General features: G+C 48.2%; 2 protein-coding genes across 3 annotated transcripts in view; both read left to right on the plus strand.

Moving 5' to 3' along the window:
* Positions 1 to 25277, plus strand: part of LOC114015429 (coiled-coil domain-containing protein 81-like) — a 112683-nt gene that overhangs the window by 45494 nt on the left and 41912 nt on the right. The gene's annotated exons all lie outside the window — the stretch shown is intronic.
* LOC129736022 (E3 ubiquitin-protein ligase RBBP6-like) lies at positions 13495 to 18655 on the plus strand. The gene is made up of 3 exons (XM_055709671.1): positions 13495 to 13731; positions 15958 to 16057; positions 18598 to 18655. Exons 1-3 carry the CDS (start codon positions 13566 to 13568, stop codon positions 18653 to 18655), a joined length of 324 nt encoding a protein of 107 aa, XP_055565646.1. The 5' UTR covers positions 13495 to 13565.

Raw genomic sequence — 25277 nt, forward strand, 5'->3', positions numbered from 1 at the left:
TGGTGTTGAAATGATGGGTTTGCATGTCTGTCGCAGGCAGTGACCCGCAGAGCTGTTCGGGTGCTGCTGTCTCGGTGCAATGCCTCCCTCCTCCCCGGGCAGCTCGCGGTGTAGCCGGGGGGCTTGCAGGGTACATCTGCCCCTCCGTTGCCTCAGGGCCCTAACCCATGGGACTGGGCAATAAAGCCTGTCGTGCTTCACCGCCATCTCTGCCAATCCTGGGGCTGATCAGTCACTAGAGCAGTAATACGAGGCGGCTCAGGGACGGTTTCTTTCCCTGCAATAAAGACGGGCTCTGCTTGAGCAGTGGCTTGGACCAGATGATCTCCAGAGGTCTCGCCAGCCCCAGCCGCTCTGTGACTCTGTGTGTGTGATGATCCCCCCTGCTGACTCCACGGGGCCGAGTTCCCCCATGGTGAGCATCTCTGCTTTTCAGGGCAGTTGCTGCTCTCATGGAGACGTGCCAGGAGGCAGGTCCTGGGAACCTGGTCCATCAGCCGCTTCACCAAGGGCTCTTCAGACAGACTCCGGGCACGGTGCTGCTGAGGCTGCCTGATGGGAGAAGCGTGGGCATGGGCGAGATGTGCCCGAGCTGCGCCCTGGCCCTCAGCAGCTGCCTGCTCTGCCGCTCTTTTGCTGCCCCAGTTGAAGTTTTGCCCTTGGCTGCCTTACGCTGCCTGGCAGCTCCTTGACGGGAAGCAGAGGGGACTGAATAATTGTGGAGATAAAGCCTGAGATGCAGTTGGGTGTCAGGGTGACGCGCACGTGTCCATCTGAGAGCGGAGCAGGCTGCGCTGTGCCTTAGCCCAGCTGATGGGTGACACGGGCATCCTTCATTCCCCCGTGTCCCTGAACCCAAGCCTTGTGTCCTCTAAAGCGCCAAAGCCGCTGCTCTGATTCCTGCTTGGAGGTTGCTGCAGGGGGGTGAGCCGTCATTTCCCTGTCTCCCATTTGTTGGCCAATCTGCAAACGGTGGCTGTGAGGCTCAGAGATCATGGTCTCCACTTGAAAGAGCGAGTTATTGACTGAAATTTTCACAGGAGCGTTGCATCGGGAATGTTATGCAGACTGACGGGCAGCTTGACAAACTGAATGAGGTTAATTTGAGGGGCAGCAACAGGGCAAACGAAAGGCTGGTGTCTTGTTTGAAACAGAAAAGGAAAATGCTGTAATGCACGTGGCCGTGCTGCCACCCCGGTGGTACTCTTAACCGTCGAGCGTAAATTGCTCTTCCTGTTAAAGGCAAGCTTGCTGCTCGCTTTGGGGGAGACAAGAGCATTACCTGAGCAAGCCAGCATGATTTGTGGTGAACTTCACTTTGGGAAAGTGACTTCAGGAATTACTTGCAGTACCCCTCAGGCACCAGCTTCCCTGTACCCCTCTCCTCTCTGCTGGGTGAGTTGTGTCTGTTCTGTTCTCAGTTGCAGGGAGCAGCAGGGAGCATCTCTGTCACCAGAAGAAAATAAGTAAAAACCCGCCAAATCTGTGCGTTGAGACGGGGCTTTTTGGGTTGGAAGAGGGGTGTAGGGACTGCATACCTGCGTCCTCGGTTGGCTTATCCCTGCTTGCCAGGGTGTCTGCAGATCTGCGACCCTTGGGACCAGTGTGTCGTCCTGTGCTCACCCAGCGAATCCTGTGTCTGTCGGGTGTGCTTTTCCCTGTCAGATTTCTTTCCCAGCTGCCAGGCAGCCCAGCCTGTTAGGGAATCCTCTGGATCCAGCAAGGGGAGGATTTGTGTCTGTCTTGGGTAAAAAAAAGACTGGAGGAATGGGTCAACATGAAGGAGCTGTTGCAGCTTAGCTGGGGGCTGATGTAACCTGCTGACAAAAGTGGCTGTGTCTCCTCCTTGCTCCATTGTCATCTTCTTTTCCTGCCTCCCTAAGTGTCTGATTTTTGCCATATTGACAAGTGCCAAAGGCTTGTTATGGACTGATGGAAGTGTTTGCTCTCCCTGCAAAAAGGAAAAAGCATCATTCTTAGATCATTTCCTACTTGTTCTTTGTCATGCTGTCTTCTCGGAGATGTTTTATGTGGCTGCTAAGGCTGACATCTCTTGGCATCACAGAAGGCAGCTGCATGTCACGTCTCTGTGATCAGGAAAGAAGAGACAGGCCTAGGGTGTAAGTTTTCTTAATCAGTGGCAGCTTTTTTCTGCCTGCATAACCCCCGTGCTGGGTCTGTTATGTGCTGCCACAGGGCACAAATGGTTTCCCAGTGCCTTGTAACGAGGGAGGAGGCAGAAGACCTTCCTTGGGATTTCCTCTTCTCATGACAGTCGTAATGCGGGGTTCTGTCTCCTTCAGCCTGGTCCCTGACCTCCCTGATCCAGAGCCCTGTGCTCCAGGTGAAGCTCGCTGCTGCCTGGTTTCCAGCAGCGGTCGTACAGCCAGCTGCTTCGTCTTCAGGAGGGTGCCTGGTGGCTCAGTGCAGATCCCCTTCGGCGTTCCCAGGGATGCGCTGCTGTCACATTCAACTGGAGCTGACCTTGCAGAAGAGACCAAGTTTTGTTTGTTTTTTAAAAAAAGAAAAAAAGCCATAACTATTTGTCTTGTCACTGGGATTCACTGCAGATAACGGATTTTTCAGGCAATGTATAAAGGCTCTTGGTCAGGTGTGGTGTAAGCAAGGGCAGAACACGCAGTTCCCATTCCCATACTGGCTTCTCCCCTCTAGCACACAATTTTTTTCATTTACTAATTTAATTGTTTATTACCTCAAGCTTTTGGCGACACTGCCTTTATTAACGAAATGGCGTTATGGAGAGACAGCAAAACACGGAGGAGATAAACTTAAAAACAGTTCTGATGAGGGGATGCTGCTTTAGTGATTCTGTTCCTTGTTCTGGCTGACAGGCGATTCTGTTGCTCTCTGAGCAAACTGTGCAGGCTGCGGGCAGTGAAGGCTTTGAAGAGCAGGTCAGCATTGACTGCAGTTCTCCCCAGCTGCTCTCACTGAAGTCGGAGCAGACTTGAATTGGCAAGAGGGTGGTTTTTAAATCTACTGCAAATTACCACCCCCGCACCCGCCCCCCCCCCCCGCACCCCCAAAGCCAGCGCGTCAGTGTTTGCTCATAGTGAGACAGAGGCAGACAGTGCTGTGCCCTTCAAATGGTATCTGCAGTGCTATTTAGAAATTAGGGTTAAATTAACCCTCCAGGGTACGGGCAGCACTAGCTCTGCATATGTGGCCTCTTCCAAGGTGAGCAGAACTTTTGAAGATGCGTAGGCTTAACTCTTTCCAGAGCTGTCCCACCAGAGCCTCATGGTGCTCCAACAGCTGACCTTTAGAATTAAACCCTTGGTTTGGGTTTAAAGGCTGTGCTGCTTATACAGCAGTACCAGTTTCTGATTTCCACCCAGTTTGGTTTTGCCAGAGCTGTAGGGAGCTAAAGGTTTGGAGGAGACCTTGAAAAAGGTGCCTGAAACCTGGCCCCAGGGAAGAGTTTGGTTTTTATCGTGTCCGGTATCTTATACGAGTTCATGGTCTTTCAAAATTGCTATGTTTCAGTAATCAAAGAAATTGTTATTCTGCTCATCTAGGAAAACGAAACTTGTCGTGTTGTGCTGGACCCGCTGGCCCACAGCATTAAAGAAGGGTAGAAGTCTTCAAGGCAGTTATGCTGCTACAAGCAAGAGTGACTCAGCTGAGCTCTCTTCCCAAAGGCAAAGCAGGAGGGTTTTGGCTATTAAATATTGCGCTTGGCAGCAGCTGGCCAAGCTGTGGCCATGTCCTGGCTGGAGAGCCCCTGTGTGCAGAGTGGTGGCACTGGTGTCCCCAGCCTGGCGGAGAGGGCAGATGGGATCTGGAGGGCTGAGCAATGGCCAGGGGACACAAATGGAGACAAACTTCATCAGCTCACTGAGCAGCCTGCTGTTAGCTGAACCAAGGGTGACAAATTAGGCTCTGTTGTCAGTGGCAATGAATGCCACACTTCTATTTCTGTCTCTCACTTTTTTTTTTTTTTTTTTTTTTTACTGGCTTTAGAGGCTCTGCCTTGATTTCATAAAACGTCTCCTTGATGGTGCTCTGGGGCAGAGGCTCAACCAAAGCAGCGCCCCTGCTTTTGCCGAGGAGATGCTGGTGTCGAGGTGCCAGGAGGAGGCTGGTTGCTGGTGGGAGCATCCATCCAGCCTTGTGCTCTGATCCCCACCCTGTGGGCCTTAGGGTGCTTCTGGGCTCTTTCTGCCACTGGCAGTTTGTGCGGATGAAGAGTAACTTTGCTATGAAGAACTCCAGTTCCTGCCCCTTAGGACAGCTAAGCCACCTGGGACAAGGCGCCATGCACAGCCCATGTGGCAGGGGGTTATTTCCCCTTCGTGCATGACCTCTGCAAGGCGCGGTGGATCCGCCTGACCAGGTGTGAGCATTGTCTCGCTAGAGCTATGGCTTGGTAAGTACAGCTGCATTTGTAATGTTGAGTTCTGCTGCTTCTTTCACTCATGCAAGGCCAGAATGACCAGATCACTTCAATTAACTAGCTTTAAGTAACTTCAAGATGGCAGTGTGGTCGCTCCTCAGTCATCCCTTACAGCAACCACCCCTTTAGCCATCCATCTCTGATGCATTCTGATGTCTGCTAGAAACCAACTTTGGCAGCTCTTATTCACAGTGAAAGGCTGTCCCGGGAGAAGCTAACGGTCTCAGTGCTGAACTTCTCGAAGCGGTTGATGCCAGCGCTTGCCTGGCGCTCGGACTCTGGCGTCCAGCGGTGCGAGCTCCTGCAGGGACAGAAATAGCTGCTGCCTTTGCCCAGCACGTGCAGCTATTGCATCATGTTCTAGAGCGTTCAAGCCTAAGCAAGGAGCAGGGATGTTATCAGAAGTTAGGTTTTGGTCTTCAGAGCTGGGGAATGGATTTCTTCTCTCTGGGACACAGCCTGGACCGGTGTAGGCAGAAGCTGACCTAAAAACCTGAGCAGAGCTGGTCTGGCAGAGCCTTTTGGTCCTGGCAGGTCTCCAGTGGTGCACTGTGCTGCCCCTTGGACCCATCCCAAATGCTAATGGAAACAATGAGGACACGACGCAAATCGTGCTCCTCCGGAGTGGGCTGTTGGCCTAGCAGGGCACAGTGGGTCTGCGCTGGGTCACCCTGGGACACTGAGAGTCTGGCTCCATCAAGACAGCCTGTCATTATTCCTCAGTAATAGTTCCTTGGGTACAATTTACTGCCCGGCTTGTTGCCAAGCTGTGATAAATGGGCTTTGGCAGATAGCAGACTTGCAGATTCACCTCTGGAGCAGAGCTATCGGGTCTCCTTTTGAAGCGAGCTACCCTGTGTCAGCGTGAATCGGAGGAAAAGTTGTACATTAATGTCAGTGAAAACCTAACGCCTACTGGCTCGGTGTGAATGTGCTGGCTGCGTAGCCCTTGGCTGGCGGCAGCGCAGCTGATGCCCCCAAGGCCAGCAACCAGCTGCGCGTGGGCTTCAGGGACCACAGGGGAGGGTTGGTGGAACTCCTACGTGGTCAGTGAGGGCCCCAGTGTTTACCCCGTGCCAGCCACCTGCCTCCATCCCAGTCTCATCTTGATTTTTGCTTCTTTTTATTTTTTTAAGACTTTCTTTTGAAGCCCTAGAGGACAAATTAAATGGAGCTGAGCATATTAAATTTGCCAGTGCCCAGAATCATTTTGATGCCTTTGGCATGCTCCATTATGGGATGCAGGCATGCAGCCCTGACCTGCTTTACATGGAGGGCACAGCCAGCCTAAGGAGTTGTCGTAGCTGGGGCACCTACGCTTGCTGCTGGGACCAGCAAATTATTGCTTCCCTGGCTGCCAGCTAGCCTTAATCTTGTCAGCAGAGGTCATTTTTGGGGGGTATTTTAAATGCTTCCTGTGACTTTGAAGTGCTGCTTGGTTTGCTCTTCTCCTTGGGCTGCCTGGTGTCCTGTTAGAGCTCGGTGCTGCCAGCCTGATGGACAGAAACATGAGCTAACTTCACCTGGATCAAGCACTTGCTTTCATCATGTCAGGCCTCCAAGCACGCTGTTGTTTTCTGTTAAAAAAAAAAAATCAAATAGGGAAACAAACCCTCTTCTTTTACAATACTGTAGTTTTGGATGAGTAGTGCCTGTTGTCCCAAACACAGCATTGAACTGCAATGCGTGTAGCACTGACACTGTGGTGGACACTTCAAAGCCATGTGTCTGCATCCCAGTGCATTTCCTGCTGGCCAGGGAGCATTGCATGCATTTTTCTTCTGCAAGCTTGCACCTTGTGCATGTGGCTTTGGATGGGCTGGAGGGGTCCGGCACCTTTATTGCTCCATCTGTAGAGGGAGGCCCAAGGAACTGGAGGAAAAGAGTGCTTGGAAAGCCCAGGCCATGCCCACAGGGCATGTCTTGTGGTTTTCTTTCTGCTTATTGTTTTACTGCCCTGCTATGAACATTTACAGCTGACTTCGCCAAAGCAGAGGGCCTTGGGGCATCTCTGCGGGTGATGATCAGTGGGAACAGAGTGCTTCATCCCTTCAGGGGCTATTGGGAAGCGCTACCTGACTCTTGGGAAAGAAGACTTTGAGGTTTTGATCAGCTGCTTTTGCAGAGTTATTCGTCAGGGTCTCAGCAGTATCCCCCAGCCGTGTGGCTGCTGTGGGGGGACTGGAGCAGTCCTGCCTTCCTCTGGCCTTGAGCCTTTATGGCAGAGCTGGCCACCGTTGTCGGGAAGCCAGGGGATATAAAGTAGCTTCCCTTGGTGTGCGCTCCAAGAGGCAGGCCGGAGGGACAATAGCATTGTCCTGAGGGTGAGCATCCCTTGGGTCAGACAAAGTGGATTAGCGAAGTGAGTCTGTTAAGGGAGGGTAAAATAGAGGCTGTATGAACTCCTGCATGGGTGCTGTTACCAGGCACTGCAGCTTAGAGTTAGGGAAATTAAGCCTTTATGGTTTTACCCTTGTCTCTTTAGTCCTTTCTGCATCCCACAAGAGACCAGGGTCCATGGTTTCCATCCTAAGTTACTCTTTGGCTCATCTTACAGGCTGGCAAACGCTCACGCTGGAGGATTGAACCCAGTAAAGGAGTGATCCCCCCCAAGAGTGAGGTGTCTGTGGCCGTCATAGCGAACTTGGACAACGCTGAGAAATTCAAGGATGAGGTGAAGGTGTTCATAGAAAACAGCCACACCTACGTCATCCCCGTCCAGGCTGTCAGCACTGGCATAACAATTGTCATCAACAAACCTCTTGCTCCAGAGCTCAGCTGGGGACCCTGCTTCAGGTAGGGATCTCTCAGCTCCCGCTTCCCACGTGGGCTTGTAAGGAGGAGTTTTGCCGTAGTCCTTCAGGCTACTTCTTCTTGAGTGCTCAAGGTCCTGGCTGTGCTTCACTGAAGACACAGGAATTCCTTTAGGAATATTTTATGGCCGATTGAAAGTCATTAGATACCCTCAGAAGACACCAAAATGAAAACCAGTTGCTAGATTGTCACTGAATTGTCTAGTTGGAATATATTTATTTCCTTACTTTATCAAGTAAAAATTTGGAGGAAAACAGCAGGTCCCAGAAGCCTCCTGCTGGAGAATGCTATATTACAAGTACAAACATATTTCTGCTTGCAATAACACTGCTTGCTTTTCCATTCGCTATAGAATATTATCTCACAACAGCAGAAAACCTTGGTGGTAGCTTGTTAGCAACTCCGACTAAATCAATGGTGCTGGTTTATTTCCCTTCTGCCTGGGAGTCCTGGAGGAGCTGCAGAGTTTCTTTGCCCTGTATCATCCATCACTTTGCTCGTCTTCCCTGGTTCCCCTGCCAGACTGCTCTTTATTAGAGGCAGTCGCTCTTTCCTCGTTTCCTCTGCCTGCTTTCCTTGCTGTCTCTGCTGTCAGTGCCATGGTCGCAGCCCAAGGCACGAGCAAGCGAGGGTGCCTGCAGGACCAGCTCTGAGTGGGAGAGGAGGAGAAGCTGGCTGAGGTGGGGTGGGATAAATTGAATGTGCTGTGTGAAAGAGCTTAGCTTGAAAGAGGGGATTCGCGGATCCTGATGCATGTGTCTGAAAGCGGCCACGTTCTTATAAATGGGAGAAAAAAATAAGGCTTTTTAAAGTGCTGTTGATGTCGGAGACCTCTTGGGATGAGAATAATATGCTTCTCCAGGTGCCTGTTCCTTTTGCTGGCTGCAAAGAGGTTCCACAGTGCTCTGATACCCAAATTTTGGGGTAGAAAGAGCAAGTTTCTTAATGCCTACCTTAAGCATTTAGGCTAGATTAGCAGGGAGTTACATATGCACCCACAAGCCATCAAGCACCTGCAGGTCTCGCTGCATCAGGCACTAAGCTGGTCTGCCCTGGCTGCAGGTGGGCACGGGAACAGCGTGCTGCGGCACACATGTGCATTCTCTCTATTTCAGACACTAGGTAATATATCGCCATGCTTTTTTTCTTTTGTTTATTCACCTTTATTATTAAAAATGGAAATCGATGAACCACTTGGGGGGGGGGGGGGGGAACAAAACACACACACACACACACACCCCACTTTGGATCAGCTTTCTCTTTTGAAGATAATTATGGGAGGGAGAGCAGTTCTGAAACAATGGATGGCAAAGTGTAATGCTTATAACTACAGGGCACAACATACTTTTCCACCCCATGGTTCAATGGTGCAATATTCATCTTCTCTTCTGTTTTCTACTTCATGTACAAAACATGCTTCCAAAATCATTTTTTTTTGCTCTGAACCGCTGCAATGCACAGCAGGACGCCTGTCAGAGCAAAGCGTCACTAAGGGAGGATACCTCAGAGGAACAAGATAGCAAGAGTTGTTCAGACTGCAACAAGTCTGGAGTGAGAACGCAGCGCCTGAACCCTGGCTTGTTCAGCCACGCAGGGCAGTTCCCATCTCCCCTTTTCTTCACAGGAATGACCTTGTTCCCTGCCTGGGCAGGTGCGCCAAGAGGATTGTGCCTCTCTGAAGGCACTGTTGGAGGATGAAGAGCAGCTTCATTCTCACACTGTACCTGCAGATGTTGGGGGCTCTGACCCTAATGCACCAGAACCAGCACACCACTTTGGACCAGCCATGTACAGAAAACCCGCAGAGGTGCTACACTGCCCACACAGACTGAGTGCAAATTTGCTGTGCATATAACTTTTAACTACTGCAGCTGACAATTAATATGTAAAGATGTGATTCCCATGTTCCATGTTTCATTTGCAGAAAGAATTCCTCCCTGTCACCTTCTCCAGGGGAACTGTGCTGCACTTTGACAAGGTGAGCTCTGGTTCTGCATGAGTGCACAAGGTTTTGGTCAATTTTCTCACCACAGAAAGCAGGGAGCAGAACTTTTGTGCTATGCCTCACATGGCTGCCAGGGCAGGGTGAGAAGCAGCAAGAGAATTCCTTCCTGGCACCTTCTCCAGGGGAGCAGTGCTGCAGTTTGCCAAGGTGAGTTTTTTTGGCTCTGCACCATTTCAAATGTGAGGGGTCTGTTTTCTGACCACAGAAAGCAGGGAGCAGAAATTTTCTTTTGTGCCTCACATGGCTGCCAGGGCAGGGTGAGAAGCAACAAGAGAATTCCTTCCTGGAACCCTCTCCAGGGGAGCACAGCTGCGCTTTGTCAAGGTGAGTTTTTTGGGCTGTGCATTATTGCCAATGAGAAGAGGTCAGTTTTCTCACCACAGAAAGCAGGGAGCAGAACTCTTGCGCTGTGCCTGACATGGCTACCATGCACGGTGGGAAGCAGCAAGAGAATTCCTTCCTGGTACCTTCTCCAGGGGAATTTCCCAGCTCCCGAGAGACTCCTGGCACCAGCTGCAAGGGGCCTCCCATCCGAAGGGTGGGCCTGGGTGTTGTTGGGGTGGGAATTGGTGATGTCTCCTTTCCTTAGTCATGTTAACACTCTGGAATAACAAATGGATGCTTTGCTCCTGTTGCTCTTTTATCATATCGCTCACAATAACTGCTACTGGTTCCTTTTATCATATTGCATGCTGTTTTCTTTTATTGTAATACAAGAAACTGCATTTGATATATTTCATTATTTGATATATTTGATAGATTTGGTTACATTTGATCTGGAGTTCAGCTTTGCTGTGTATCCAGTCAGTGAGCAAAACATAATTCGGCATAGTCGGCAGCGTACGAAGTAAAACTCTCTCTATTTAGGAAAAAAAAAGTTCCTCGACTTGCTATTGGCAGTTGGGAACCATTGCCTTACGGTGTTTGGGCCAGAGTGGTCTGGTGGTGCTGGGCAGTTGGGCCATGCCAGGGACAGAGGGACAGGAGCAGGGGAGGGGGCGGGGGGAAGGGGTTTAGGGATGGACGGGTGGGAATGGATGAAGGTGTTTAGGGATGGAGCGGGGTGTGTGGGGGTGGGGCAAGGATGTGTGTTTGTGGGAGTGGGTGTGGGGGGGGTGGGGGGTGGGGGGAGGTGAGGGTGTGTGTCTTGATAAACCAGGGATTGGGGGGGGTGGGGGGGGGGGTGAGGGTGTGTGTGTTATTTAGAGAACAGAGTGGGGAGCCTGGGGGAAGGGTTTTAGGGATCGATGAGGGGGTTGATGAAGGCCTTTAGGGAAGGACCGGGGGGTTGGGGGAAGGATATTAGGGAAGGACCGAGGGTGGGGGAGGGACTTTAGGGCTGGACCAGGGTCTGGGGGAAAAGTTTTAGGGACAGGGCGGGGAGGTGGAGGTGGGGGATGATTTCAGGAACAGCCAGGGTGGAGGAGGGGGTCAAGGGAAGTCTTTCAGGGTTGTTTGGGGGGAAGGATTTTAGGGACGGATGTGGTGTCTGGGGGTACGTTTGATGCCACTGTATAGATTCCACTGTATATACATTTATGTCCAGGGATTCTGTTAAGGGAAGGCTGCTGGCTCGGCAAAGGGACAAGATGTCTGAGCTCCCCAGTTACCACGCTCTGATTTGCTGTGTAGCTCTACGTTAAACACACCTGCGCACAAAGGTTAGGCCAAGCTGACTCTCTAAAGCTGTTAGAAATGACGAATTAAGGGACCTCTCATCCAGGGAGTCAGCCTTGGGAAGGATGGGGAACAAAGAATGGATGGGGAAAAGATCTCCGTTCTCTTCGGTGATGCAGAAAGAGCCTCCGGGTGGGGACGTTGTGGCCACAGGAGGAGACAAGCCGATAGAGTGCTGCGATCCGCAGAACGTTGGTTGGAATTCGGACAAAGGTAATTGTTGTGGGGGGGAGATCGCGACCTCTGACTCAGGTAGCCCCCCGAGAGAGGGCAAGGCCATGCTTGGGGAGCACGGGGAGCTAGTAAAAAACCTCAGCAGTGCTGTCTGAGGGTGTGTGCTCGTTTGCATTAAAGCAAGAAACTTGTAACCCATCCCGTGCCTGACTGAAAATGCATGTGTAATGCGCTATGAGTGTGCAAGTGCTCTGCTGTCCATAGTGCGTGCCCTCGAGTAACTGGGTGAGCACGCTCAGAGGAAACATTCCCCCGTGCTCCCAGCACTGCCATAAAGAATGCCTGCCTTCTGAAACTTGCAAGCAAGGCTTAGAGGGTTTCTCTCCATGACCGACTTTATGGCATCATTCCCACCATACTGGAGAAAGCAAATCTTTTTCTGTTTGGTGGTGAAAGCAGCTTGGGGAGTGTCACTGAGGTGCAGCACTTTTTTAACCTCAGGTCTAAAGTGCCACCGGTCCTACCGTGGAGTACATCCTTCTTCAGGCTTTCACCAAACGGAAAGGATGCATCAAACCCACCCCACAAAGACGTCCTGCACTTTTTTTATCTTTCCTGGAAGGTGGGGACATGACCCTGTTGGGCCATCTGTGCCACCTGCCTGGGAGCCAAGATGGTGCCTTTACATTCCAGGCTAAGAACTTACCTTCTTTTCTTCCTTTTCAGTGACTTTAGAGCCATCCTTAGGGAGGCTGGTTAAGCTGGTTTACTGCACAGCTGGTCGCCAGTGGAGGGAAACGGTAAGCTCTGCTGTTGCCTTTGGTGTTTACTTGTTACTGTGTCGCTCATTTGAGTGATCTTCTCATGCCCCGGCAAGCAGAAGCTATCACTCCACTTTAGGCCTTGGTCTAATAGTCATGCAAAGCAATATTGAAAGTCATTCTGAGATCTGGATCAGGCCCCAGTATGCATTTTATAAAAGTGCATCTTGGCGGCTGTTTATCTTTGTATGGGGTTTTTTCCCGTTTCTCCAGACTGTTAGAGCTCTGAAAGGCGCCGATGAGCTGCTCTCCCTCAGTTTGCTCCTTTGCCTTTGGGGAGTGCAGTTCATGTTTTCTTCATGGCTTTGCAGAGGAGAAAATCCATGAATACACCACCTTGTTTTTTTCACCTAAGCTAATTTCAGAAATGCCTCCTTTAACTTAAACATGAAACTCTTCTTAACCTCTTTGTGCACTTGTAGAAAAGCAGGGTGGGGTGGGGGGTGGGGGTGACTTCGGGAAGTGCCTGCAAAAGGGCCTTTAGGAGATCCTGTCCCTTGACTCACATGTGGGGTAGTGAAGAGTCTGAGAAAGTCATGGGTGTTTTGGTGTTCACCAAAGCAGGTTTTCATTTTGTTTTTTTTTCTTTTTTCTTTTTTATCTTATGTAGCTTATGTCACCAGGTAGTGACAGCCTGGGGATGACAGGAAGGGAGAGCAGGCCGTGAAAGCCTGGGTGGTGACAGGAGGGGACAGCAGGCCATGACAGCCTGGGAGGTGACAGGAGGGGACAGCAGGCTGTCACAGCCTGGGGGTGACAGGAGGGGACAGTAGGCTGTGACAGCCTAGGGGTGAGGAGGGGAGAGCAGGCCGTGACAGCCTGGGTGGTGACAGGAGGGGAGAGCAGGCCGTGACAGCCTGGGTGGTGACAGGAGGGGACAGCAGGCCGTGGCAGCCTGTGGGTGACAGGAGAGGACAGCAGACTGGGACAGCCAGGGGGTGACAGGAGGGGACAGCAGGCAGTGGCAGCCTGGGGGGTGACAGGAGGGGACAGCAGGCAGGTACAGCTTGGGGGTGACAGGAGGGGACAGCAGGCCATGACAGCCTGGGGGGTGAGAGGAGGGGACAGCAGGCAGTGGCAGCTAGGGGGTGACAGGAGGGGACAGCAGGCAGGTACAGCCTGGGGGGTGACAGGAGGGGACAGCAAGCCGTGACAGCCTGGGGGGTGACAGGGCACGGGGCGGTGATGTGCCCAGGGCTGTTGGGAGAGCCACCACAGGCGCAGGGGCTGACAGGTGACGCTGGGTGGTGAAGGCCCCAGGGGGTGACAGGAGGGACACCGCAGCCCTGGGGGGTGACAGGGCATGGGGCGGTGACAGGCTGGGGGACAGCAGGGACACCGCAGCCCAGGCGGGGCTGATGAAGGCCCCTCCCCCAGGGGCGCTGAGTGGCCCCCTGAGCCCCTCTGTCACAATGCGGAGCCGCCTGGGTTGCCATAGCGAGCAGCTTGGCCTGGCAGCGCTGGTGCGAGGAGGGAGCGGAGGCCGAGCCAGGGCCTGTCCCCATCGTCCTCCCACCGGGGCTGCGAGGAGGAGCCGGCGGGCTCAGCCCGCGCTGCTGGCCCCAGCCCCTCGGTGGGCCCTGACCTGCTGTGGGGGCCGCGAGGCCAGCTGCTGCGTGAGGTGCCATCGCGGAGCGGGCACCGCCTGGCCCCGGCCATGTCGTGTGTCCACTACAAGTTCTCCTCCAGGCTGAACTCCGATGTGGTCACCTTTCACGGCCCCCACATCTCCCTGCGCGACCTCAGGCACCAGATCATGGGCCGCGAGAGGCTGAAGGCAACCCACTGCGACCTGCAGGTCACCAACGCCCAGACCATGGAAGGTGCGTGGGGGTGGCGGGCGCGGGGACCAGGGACCGGCCGGCTGGCGATGGCGCAGGCGGCCAGTGAGGCGGTTGGGCCACGGCCGGCAGCGGTGACTTGTGCTGGGGCCTCAGAGCTGCTTTTCCGTGGTTGTGCGCTGGCAGCTGCCGTCAGGGCTGTGTGCACAGCCAGGCACAGCAGCGTACAGGGTCCATGTGCAACACCGCGCGTGGAAGAGGTTTGGTTTCTGGGAACCCCTCTAGGTAAAACGATAAGGGAACGTGGGACAATGCCTTGTCATCACAAACCTGCCAGATTTCTTTGAAAGCTGGCAGAGAAAGCTGAACGTGATAGAAAAGGAGTGGGTGGCTAATGTGAAGGGAAAAAAGTGGGTTTGGTGACTGAAATTTGTCTTCAGCTACTTTTACTCCACCGCATTGGAAAAGTGGTGCTTGGCTGCTGCAGAAACTGCTCAGTAGCAACGTTTTGGATCAAGAGTGTATCTGTGAGTGAGAATCTATGCAGACCCTGGAAAGCCATCTTGTACACGAGTTTTCCGTCTAAAGTATACTTGGCATTTCTTGCTAATACAGCTTCTTTGCTACACCAAAGACATTTTCATTCAGATGCTATTGAGCATCATTTCTTCATTTCTTTCAAACGGTGCATTTTTGTCCGGGTACTGCGTGTTAAACGGTGTCAGGGCAGTAATGAAGTTTTATGGCAGATCAGTTATGGTGAATATACCTAAAAGTGTTCTTAGAGAAGCCCTAAGTTCTTTTGAATCTGAGAAATGGTGCTTGATTCTCAGAGACGGTAATGGTTTTGTATTACTTAGTGTGCTGTTTCAGTTTGGTAATCTACCGTCTGGCAAAGCTTGCATGTGATTAAAGACTTTGGAATATGACTTGTCAGAAATAAAAAGACTTGGAAACCGTCTCCATTCCTTAAACATTCAAATTTTACTGGTTGGGGTTTTTTTTTCTTTTTTCCTGTGGTTCTGTGACATTCCCACAACAGTCTTGTCTTTACAATGTGTACTCATAGGATTTTTTCCTCTTCCTCTTTGATGTATTAAAACTTAAACAGAATAACATGCCTGCTGCGGTAACTGTAACTTTGGCCCCAGCCTTTCAAGTGGTTGGACCTAAACACGCTGTTTACCTACAGATAGGTAAAGTATGTTCAGGAGAGTATCTGTGAGCAGACTTAACAGCACGGTGTTAGGGGTGTTGGGGGTGTTACGGGATCGCGTGTCATATACAGCAGTAGAGACAGACATGCAGGTAGAGGCAGACGTACAGGTTGTGACACAGATGCTTACTGGAACTTTTGTAAGGGTGTTTTCCCCGTGAAAATGCAAAAATCCCCCAGCGGTTGTCAGAGCAAAGCTAAGGAATACATTTCGGTGTCATTTATGTGTATGCCAGATTTTGGGGTTTTATACATAACCGTGAATTTCCGTTTTTATTGAACAGCATCTACGTGCTTAAAGTCACCTTCAGAAGGTGAAGGAAACAACTAGGCCAGGATGCTCTGCCTAAAGGGGGTTCTTGGAGATCTTCCCTGTGGAGATATGGTAGTGGGTTTTATAACTTTGTGCAGGAGTCCTGACTAAATGTTGGCATGATCTTGGAAAGACCCTTCAGTGAATCTTGAGTGAAGATGGCCAACTTGTTCAGATTTTTCCGAGCCACGTGATCATGGAAATCTCGTAATAGAAGCAATGCTAATAGAAGCTAAAAGTAAACAGGATTTTACACATCACTGGGGAAAAAAAAAGAGATGGTGGACTCTTTTTGAAGATGGTGGGAAGGCAAAATGGATGGTTGGGATGTGTTTTAAAAGGTGGGAGGCGGGGTGGGGGTGTCCTCTTCCATGCTCGCTCTTATAGAGACGTGTTCTAGGGTTTTGTAAGCTAGCAGGAGCAAAAGCAATGAAAGTTAGATCAGGAAAGAGCCTCATGTTTTAGCAGACTCTGCTTTAGTGACTTTAGAGACCATTTTGCTGTTGGCATTGAAACGATTCAAAACAAATGGAAAAGATTTTGCTGCTTGTGTTTGACTATCAGACCTGAAGATTTCTGGAAAGGTACCGTGAGTGTGTGGACATGATAAAAGCATGATGCTGTGTGTAAAATGTTGCTTTTCTATCCGTAAAGGGTTCCCTGAAGTGCTATGTCATGACATATTAATATCACTCTTACGAACTGACTGATGCTTTCTCTGTATTGATGTTGTTTTCAGAATACACAGATGACAATGCCCTGATTCCAAGGCACTCATCGGTAACTGTTAGGAGAGTCCCTGTTAGAGGAGTTAAAGCTACCGGCAAGACAGACCTTGGGTAAGTAGCCATAACGCGTTGTGTTCTGTGGGAGGGGTTTCAGTGTGTTCACCTTCTTTGTGCCTGTTGGGTTACGGAGGCATTCGGGTTGTCTCTTTCTTGTTAAAGCTGCTGTTAAATTGTGTTGTGACAGGGCAGATTTGAATGTATCTGTCCCAAAGCAGACTTAGATTTTTCAGCCCGCTGGGATGTGGCATTCAAAGTCCAACAGTGGTAACTGTTCAGACGTTTGAATTGGGTTTGTTCTTGGGGTTGGTTTTTCTGAGAGTCAAGTTCTCCATCCTGTTTCCTTTAAGCAGAGAGATTCCTTATTTTATGCTTTTGCTTGTATTGCTTTTAGAGTAAACGGAGAGACACATTGCAGTGTGAACTGGTGATTTGTTCCCATCTGCCAGCAGTCCGAGTCTCGGTGTTTGACTGCTTCCTTTGTTTGGGGGATTGGGGCAGGGTATTCTTACACCCCAAAGGGGTGGGGGTGGCGGGGCTGCATGCTGTCTCCAGAGGAAAGACTGAGAGTGGCCAGCTGGCAAACCGTGCAAACAAGAAGTTTCATTCTTAGGTGATTCCTATTAGTTTCCTAAAGACAATGCCTGTGTCAGGCAAGAGAAAAAGAACAACATCCTAAAGCGTATTGCCTTTTGTGCCAGGACGGTGAAGGAACAGTTGATCTTTTCCAAACCTGAAGCTCAGAAAGCAGTTGGGCACATTCCCAAATGTTGGTAGTTACCAAGTTTGATTTCACCCTAAGCTGCTCTCTGTGCTCCAGGTATTACTGCTGTATTCCTCAGATTTATGGAGGACAGAGAATCTGATTACAATTGCAGATATTCAAATGTAAGCCTGACTACAGCATTATTGCTGTCATCGATGTATTCATCCAGTCCAGTTCTGTATCAGCTGCATCAGCATGGTTTGAATGGTCATGTTTTCCAGCCTTCTTCAAGATAGACCTCTTCTCCACCATTAGTAGATATTAGTAGGTTTTGCCATGTCTTTCTAAATGTTAGTTCTCAATAAATAAAGTATACCGGTGAGTTTCAGCGTGTCTCAAACAAACAGTACAGCAGCATCCTAGTACCCATGAAGCATCTGCAAGCAAACCCCCCTGAATGTATGTGGCTCTCCTGTAAGCTTTGGGCATATTAGTGCTTTCAGGCACTACCAAGAGTTTCTGGATGCCACAGCACTGTGCTGCTAAGCATGGCCTTGTTTGGGGGGTTAATTTAGATCGGGATGCTTAGTGCTGTCTTGTCAATATATCCTCCATTTCTGGTTGGATGGCACCCTCTCCTGGTGTTGGCACGCTGCCCTAAAATGAGAGGCTAGGTGCCACTAGCATCAAAGATCCAAGAAATACCTGCACATGGGGATAAGGGATGAATGCCACTGCTCTCCTAAAGTTGCAAATGGATCGGGCAGGTTAGCTTTCTCTTCCTTCAGCTGGAACCATTGTGGAAACAACTGGTAGAGTCGTTAATGTTTGGGAATGATGAATGCATGCTGTCATGGTGGAGAGGCCTTCAGAAATGCATTAGTCACCTTGTAGTATCTTCCTCAAGGCAAGTGGATGAAGAAACCATGGTGTGGGAATCTAAAGCTTTTCCTCGCACTTCCTCATCTTCAGGAGGTACGTGGCTGTACTTGCAAGCCTGGTGGTGGTGTAGCAGTGGCAGGAAGTATGAGCTTTTCTATTTGTGCAGGAATTGCACAGCAGCCTTTGGGTTGCCTCTGCTCATGGGATGCTTTGGATGATGTATGAATTGTTTGTTAACTAGATCTGCAGTTGCATGTTTGATTCATGAGTAGCATGCAGGTACAGACCAATGAGTATGTGGAATCTCGGCAAGGGCTTGTGTGCCATAAGTGTTTCCTAAAATACTGTAGCATGTTCAAGATGATCTTAAAGCAAGCTCTGGTAATCAAGACTTTTTTTCTTATTTCTTATTTCTTTAACACAGGCCTCCTCGATCACAGAAAATCCTAGGAACTGCTTTCAGGTGATGTTTCTACTGCTATTTGTAGTCACTTTAGGCTAAGTATGGTAGGTACCTGAACACAGTGCTTGGGCTTCCACAAAGAAACACTTTTCTACAGACAACTGTTCTCGTTTTGTCAGAGGAGTGTAGAAACCAAAGTGCTCTATCTGGTACCTATTTGTGATAGTGGTGCTATACAGATTGCCTGAAGGTACCTTCGTATTTGGATGGCTGACTGTTTAAGAACAGAAAAATGTAGCACAGTCTTCACAGTTTTGGTACTTAGAGAGCAGAAAGAAAATATCTGAGGACTTCTTCTTGCACTGCTGTATTCTGTATCTTAGAGTCATTGGGGGCAAAGAAGGAATGGGATTTTGGGTTTTATTTCAGTTGCACTGAATGTACCAGGAGAGCACACTTTATGTATAGAAATAAATTTCCGTATTCATAAGACTACCAGAACACAATGTTTTGATGTTCAGGTTTTATAAACTGTTTTCACTGCTTTATGTTGGTTACAAGTGCTTTAGTTTAAGTACTGATCATCTTTCTTTCTTCTTCTAGAAGTCAAACTGAGCCAGCGAGTAGAACATCAAAAGAGGTATGTAAAAACACAAGCTGAACCTTTTTTCTACATGCTGCACCTAAGTCTAAGAAATGTAGCCTTGTACAAATTTTTTAATATATAAAAAATATATATAAAATAGATATGTTTTATATATAATATTTATAATATATATATAAAACATATTTTCCAGTGAAACATAGTGTGCAGGAGTGGTCTGGAAACTAGGACCATGCGTGGCAATCAGTTAGGTGAGGGGAATTTGCTCGAGCTTGTCTAGACAAAAATTAACATGATGAGACATGTTTGCAGAGCACAGGGGAGTGGGAGACGAATGGCACCAAGGATGGCGCCAAGGAAAAGTAACACCTTGTTGTTAATTGCTGAAAGTGTCCTTTGTAGTTAACCACCAATCAGGGATTGCCTAGTATGTAATTCTTAGCTTAAAGAACCAATCTGTTTAAAGCACGCAGCTTCTGAAAACATATATAAACTCGTGATTCTGTACAATAAATGGACAACTTGCTTCAATCAGGCTGCGTCCTGTCTCTTCATTCGCCGCAAATTGGTGACCCCGACGTGATGCGTTTAAGGATCTAACGTGAAGGGCTCTCGAATCACCTATCTGAGCGACATGCAGTGAATCCCACAGAACTTTGAATGATCTGCTGAAAGGAAGCAGGAGCCGGCCAGAAATCCCTCCGGAGTTGAGAGGTGAGCTGTGGGAAATCCGTAACGGGGAATCAGGCTTCGTCCCCAGAAAGAGACGTATATGGACTCATAAAGGGTCTTCTAGTCAGATCAGGGAGTCCGTGCCCCAGTCTCCTCAAATGGTGACCCCTATGGTGGTGTTCCGAAGCCTTGGAAGAATAAGGACGGAAAAAAGACAGCTCGTGGAAGAGGGCTGCATTCCGGAGGAGACGTCTTGGCTGAACGATTGTCTTGCTTTCTGGACCAGGCGGACAACCTAAACCCCGAGGATAACGCCTGTATGCATCGAGACAGGTGAGCAGCCAAGAAACTTTAGAGACTTTGAAAGAATGAAAGTGTGTACATACAGCAGCCAATTGTATGATGCTGCCGCGGAGGGGAACTCCGTGTCGGGAATGCATTTAGCACCTTGGTGGCAAATTCTGACTACTCTTTGCCAAGTGTGGACTAATTCTACTAACGGTGCTAAACCAGAGGAAGCTGTAAATTCCACCGACAGCGCGACTCTTCTCAAGACACCGTCAGCGATGGCGATCCTGTCCACACCTCCTCTGCCCCCAAAGCTTCTGTCACTGATTGCAGCGACCCTCACAACACAGGACCAAGCACGGGAACAGGACAACTCGGACAATGATTTTATTGACACTGATAAACCTTTTGATCCAGGTCCTATAGATCTGGAAAAGGAGCTAGACCTTTCCCCCACCCCCTTGTCTCTCCTGATGCATTGATTGTATTTTGGGGGAGGGTGAAAGGGGGTCTGAGGGATCGGTGGCAGGAATGCAAGTGGGAAACACTTCAGTGATGGGTTTTGGGAGTCGCTAGGGCATGTTTAGTATTTTCTCAGACAAATCAACCTGCAGAGTGGCAGCCTGTGCAATACGAGGCTGTTAAAGAGTTAAGCAAAGCAGTGGGGGAAGGGAGGATTCATAATACATTTGCTATGTCCCTTCCTGAAGTGATGGCAGAGCCTTATAGGCTCACACTGCATGATTGGAAGTTACTGCTTTGTATGGTACTAACTGATACAGTATATGATGTGGTTATCTGATTTTTGTGAGCTATGTGTAGTGGCCTTGACTGAAAACTTTAATCGGGGAATTGCTGTTAACTATGAGCAGTTAGCTGGAGCAATTAACTGTGCCGATTCTGTGACTCAGGCAAGGTATCCCAGGGACAGCTGTTTGCAAATGAATGAGATGGCTATTAAGGTAGTCAGGATGCGGGAGTCTTGCCACAGTCTTGCAGGGTCCTAGAGAGTCACTAACTTTAATACTAACTTGATTGATTGGCTTCAGAATATTTTGCAACAAGTCGAACATCAGGAAGCTCAAGGGTTGCTTTTAAAACAACTAGCTGTGATAATGCCAATGAAAATTGTAAACGGGCAACTTTCACAATCGCAACCCCAACATGTGTCAAATGATTGTAACGCAGAACTCACAGCAGACTGTAATTCTCAGGCTGAGTTCTGGAATGCAGCATAACACATTTTTGCTTCTCTAATCTCTTCTGTAAGAATAGTACATGCTCTTAACTTGCTTAGTAAATTAGGCTGCTAGCTTGCTAAACAAAGTAATACTACAAATACTATTCTTTTTTTTTCTGGCTTATTAACAGATGTTGATTCTGTCCATCATATGTTGCTACAGAACAGAGTTGCTATTGATTTTTATTATTAGCACAGGGACACAAGTGTGAAGACTTTGATAGGATGTGTTACGTGAATCTGAGTGACCACTGTGAATTAATTTACAAAAGTATACAAAACTCAAAAGCCTTAAAACAAAGATCTGCAACAGAGCCAGGGGCGGGATGCCTTTGGTCTCTTCTCACGGCTGGGAAACTTTGGGCCATGACTCAAAAGTATTACAGGATTTATTATAATTATCTTTAACCACCTTATTGATGTTTGCCTTATGTCTCCCATACCTTTTTTTTTTCCTGTATTCAGTGTTTAGTTGATTGTAACATAAATCAGGTCATGGTCACCCAGCTACACACAACCTTTGCCTTGTCACAACAAGCAAAAAAGAGGAGGATAGAGAATGTCTGAAGAGAGAGATAGGAGAGGAAACTGGAGAATTATTTGACCTAACAAGAGATGAGAGAACAGCTGGGTATTGTGAAGGAGACTAGGAAAGATAAACATGGTTATCTAGTGTTTAATAGGTGTCTGCATGCTTGTAGTGATATATAGCTATGTAACTGCATGAATGATTCCTGCCCTGAGCCTGGTGGAGCATACAGCTGCGGTTTGTGTCCGGGCTCAGATGTAAATAGGGGCTTCTCTGTTATGGTAAAAGTGTTTCTCTTTGCATAAAAAAGAGAGGGAATGAAGGGAATGACCCCAGAGGTATGTTCAGAGAAGGCATGCGATGTTTCCAACTTTTTGACTGAACCAGTTTTTGTTTGGTGTGCCCTTCCAGCTATGTATAATGTTAATCCAAAAGAAGATGATATTGTTTACACTTTGAATGTCGATAATTGTCTTTCTGTAGATGCTAACTTGTGCCTTGATTTTGCTCGGTTTCAGGGGTTCTTTTGTGCAACAGGAAGGGGGAGATGCAGGAGCGGTCTGCAAACTAGGACCATGCATGGCAATCAGTTAGCTGAGGGGAATGTGCTCGAGCTTGTCTAGACAACAATTAACATGATGAGACGTGTTTACAGAGCACAGGGGAGTGGGAGACGAATGGCACCAAGGATGGCGCCAAGGAAAGGTAACAGCTTGCTGTTAATTGATGAAAGTGTCCTTTGTAGTTAACCACCAATCAGGGATTGCGTAGTATGTAATTCTTAGCTTAAAGAACCAATCTGTTTAAAGCACGCAGCTTCTGAAAACATATATAAACTCGTGATTGTGTACAATAAATGGACTTTTGCTTGCATCAAGCTACGTCCCGTCTCTTCATTCGCCGCAAGTAGCATAAAGGTAAAAAGAGCCTGGGTGATATCAATTTAAGCTAGCTACGTTTAGGTTAAAAGAAAACTTCAGGCTAGAAAGAAAAAAAATATTTCACATGTGCATAATAGAATGAGCTTAACTGGAGAACTCTTTAGGGGGACCAGTGAACTGAAAACCGTTTAAGGGGTGGTCACAGCACTTGCTAAAGGGATCCTTTCCAGAAAAAAAAAAAAGTTGTCGAGCAAGTTTTTCACCCAATGAGTTTAAAATTCAATGGAAATAAGTATTCAATCTGAGTGAACATTAGTCACTGGGTATGACTTTTTATTTTCATTACGTCATCACAACAATACATGCAATAGTTATAAATTTCATGCATTTGCAAACCTGTTTTGATGCTGCTGAGGACACAGTTAACATTCTAGATTGGGGTGCAAATTTAGTGATGCTGGGTTTGCATTTCTTTTGGACACTGTATTCTTCCAGAAGACATTAATTCTTCTCTTCTGTTTCCAGCAATGTGCAGCTGACAGAGTACAGTAACCGACTCAAAAACAGCAGAAGTTTTTCCTCAGTTTGTGTCTAGGATGGATTGTTTTGAATCACTAAGAAAGAGTTCTACTGTACTACCTGTAAGTAGATGTCCTAGGTTTTCTAGCACAGATCTATACAGTTCTTTATTTCTTTATATATATATATATATATTTCTTATAAAACTTAAACAAGAAGAATGATTTTTAGGGTGTTTGCTGTATAACTATAGTAATGGTCTTTTTCTAGGGGAGACTCGCTATTTGGTCAGCTCAACCAGTCCTTATTTCAGTCAATTCCAGTCAGCTCAGCGGTCCTTATGCTCACCAAACACAACAAGAAGTAGCAGGACTACAAGGCTGGAACAGGGGAAGCGTGAGACTTTCCCTTCAACTGTTGTATCAGACAACTAGTTTGCTGTTGCTGCAGCTCAGACACTTTTCCCCTGGGTTGCGGGACACTCACCCACACACAGTAGTATACTGATATGGAGAAATAGTGTGAAATGTGTATAATGGACATCGATTGTGATTGTATGTGTCTGCTTAAGGAATGTGGGTATGGTGACTGGTCATGGGTGTGGTGTCTGGTCACATAGGCACACAGCTCTGAGGAGACAACTACAGTTTTGAGGAGACGCCTGCCCCTCTTCCTCTAACAAAGGGGCTATTTAAAAGAGAATGAGAAAAAGATGAGAGACATTCAAATGCTATCTAGAGGGAGGGAGTGCTAAGTCTCCTTGCTGGAGAAGATTGGATGGTCACAAGGACATGAATCACCTACAAACCTGCAAGACCACCACATTCCAGGAAACGGACTGATAAGCTAATTAACATACGAAGCGGGGTTTAGGTAACGAATATGTATAGGCGTTAATTGAATATTCATTTGTTTCATTGTATAAATGTGAGATGGTTCGTCACTTCAGGTATGCACGCTTGTGGAGGAGCGATCCCCCGTGCATCTGCGCGCAATAAACATACCTACTTTATAACTTTCGAGTTATAGAGTCTAATTCCGCACGTCAGTTTGGCGAGCCAGGCAGGAGGATTTCTGCTCGGCTGAGGGACCAGCTGCGGAGCGGACACTCCTAGGCGCGCCCCGGGAGATTTCCTCGGAGGAGCCTCCTCTTCTCAGCTGTTCACCCGGGAGCAGAAGAGAAACCCCTGGATCCACGGATAAAACGGTATGTTTAGTAACGGGGCGGCTGGTGAGACGCACGGAGACGTCCGGCGCGCAGCGTAGTCCCCAGGAGGAAAGGTACCTTGGGAGGGGGTTTGATGACCAAGGGGTGGCCGCTAGCGATCTTGAGGGCAGATCGAGAACCCAAGGTTACTGCCATTCCTAAAAGCCCGGAGGCCTCGTGACGGAAAGCGGGGGGCGGGACGGAATAAGGCGGAATCTCACAGGAACAAGAGGGACCTCACAGCAAAAGTAAAAGGGAAACTTTTGTGTAGGAAAAAGAGGAAGCTAAAAACTTCCTTTAGGTTGTCTTAAGAATTGGGGAATTCCTAGAATGTAACAACTGAAATAGCGCTCTGTGTCTTGTTTGTTCTATGTGTTGTCTTGTTACATGTTCAAAACTCGGAGTTATGAAATGTATGTTGAAAAATAATAATATTCTGGTAATTCGTGGCAAATAGCGGAAAACTTAACACTCTGCTTAAGACCAGGAAAAATTGGTTTTTTGTTTGTTGTTTGTTTTTTGGCAATTGTTCATTGAAATGCATACTTTGTGAACTGTTAGTGTTCCTAAAAGTTGTACATAAGTGCACGGTACCGTATAACATACTGCTTGTGTGACTGCGGGCTGCCCGGAGAGTGTGAATGGTGTGATTGAGATGCGCATTTTGATTTTCCGTGTATAGCTTAATTATTTTGACTAAGTGTGAGTGCAAGAGAGCTTGAGACAGGCGTTTGAGTGCAAAACGAGTAAGAAGCTCTATCCGCGTTTCTGACCTTGGGTGGCTAAGGTGGCTGGAGAAAAACAAAGTAATTAAAATTGCAAAATGGGAAATGGAAGGAGTAAGCCCTGTGAAAAATCGCCCTTGGGTTGTATATTAAAACATTGGAGCGATATCGTAGGACATGGTGGTACCGAAAATAGAAGGAAATTGATTAAATATTGTAATCAGTGGTGGCCTTTGTATAAATTGGAGTGACGTGAAATGGCCTCAGGAGGGAGGAATGTTAGATTATAACACTCACCTGCAATTAATGTTGTTTCTGAAAAGAGAAGGAAAATGGGACAAAGTATCGTATGCAGACATAATCTTCGTCCTCCAGGACAAACCTGAGTGGCAAAAGGACTGTGGATTAGTACCCCCTCGGGATCCTATGGTACTAGCACTAGAAAGAGTGCGGGATTAACATCACCTGATCTTTGATTATGGCTCTAGAAAGGGATGGGAAAAAAACCTGAGACCTAAACTAGAAAGATGTTCTTGTTGAAATTTTTGTGTTAAAAAGCTCAGGTTGCGGTTCCTTCTGTGGAGCAACCAGAATGAAACACGTTGTAAGATATAAAAA

This window comes from Falco cherrug, chromosome 4 (assembly GCF_023634085.1).
Source record: "Falco cherrug isolate bFalChe1 chromosome 4, bFalChe1.pri, whole genome shotgun sequence".
Classification (NCBI taxonomy): domain Eukaryota; kingdom Metazoa; phylum Chordata; class Aves; order Falconiformes; family Falconidae; genus Falco; species Falco cherrug.

Bases quoted from the DNA above. Each gene is read 5' to 3' on its own strand.
- LOC129736022 (XM_055709671.1), top strand. From the start codon at position 13,566: ATGTCGTGTGTCCACTACAAGTTCTCCTCCAGGCTGAACTCCGATGTG. The intron at 13,732-15,957 runs GTGCGTGGGGGT...TGTTGTTTTCAG, and splicing joins CAACGCCCAGACCATGGAAG to AATACACAGATGACAATGCC. The intron at 16,058-18,597 runs GTAAGTAGCCAT...TTCTTCTTCTAG, and splicing joins ACCGGCAAGACAGACCTTGG to AAGTCAAACTGAGCCAGCGA.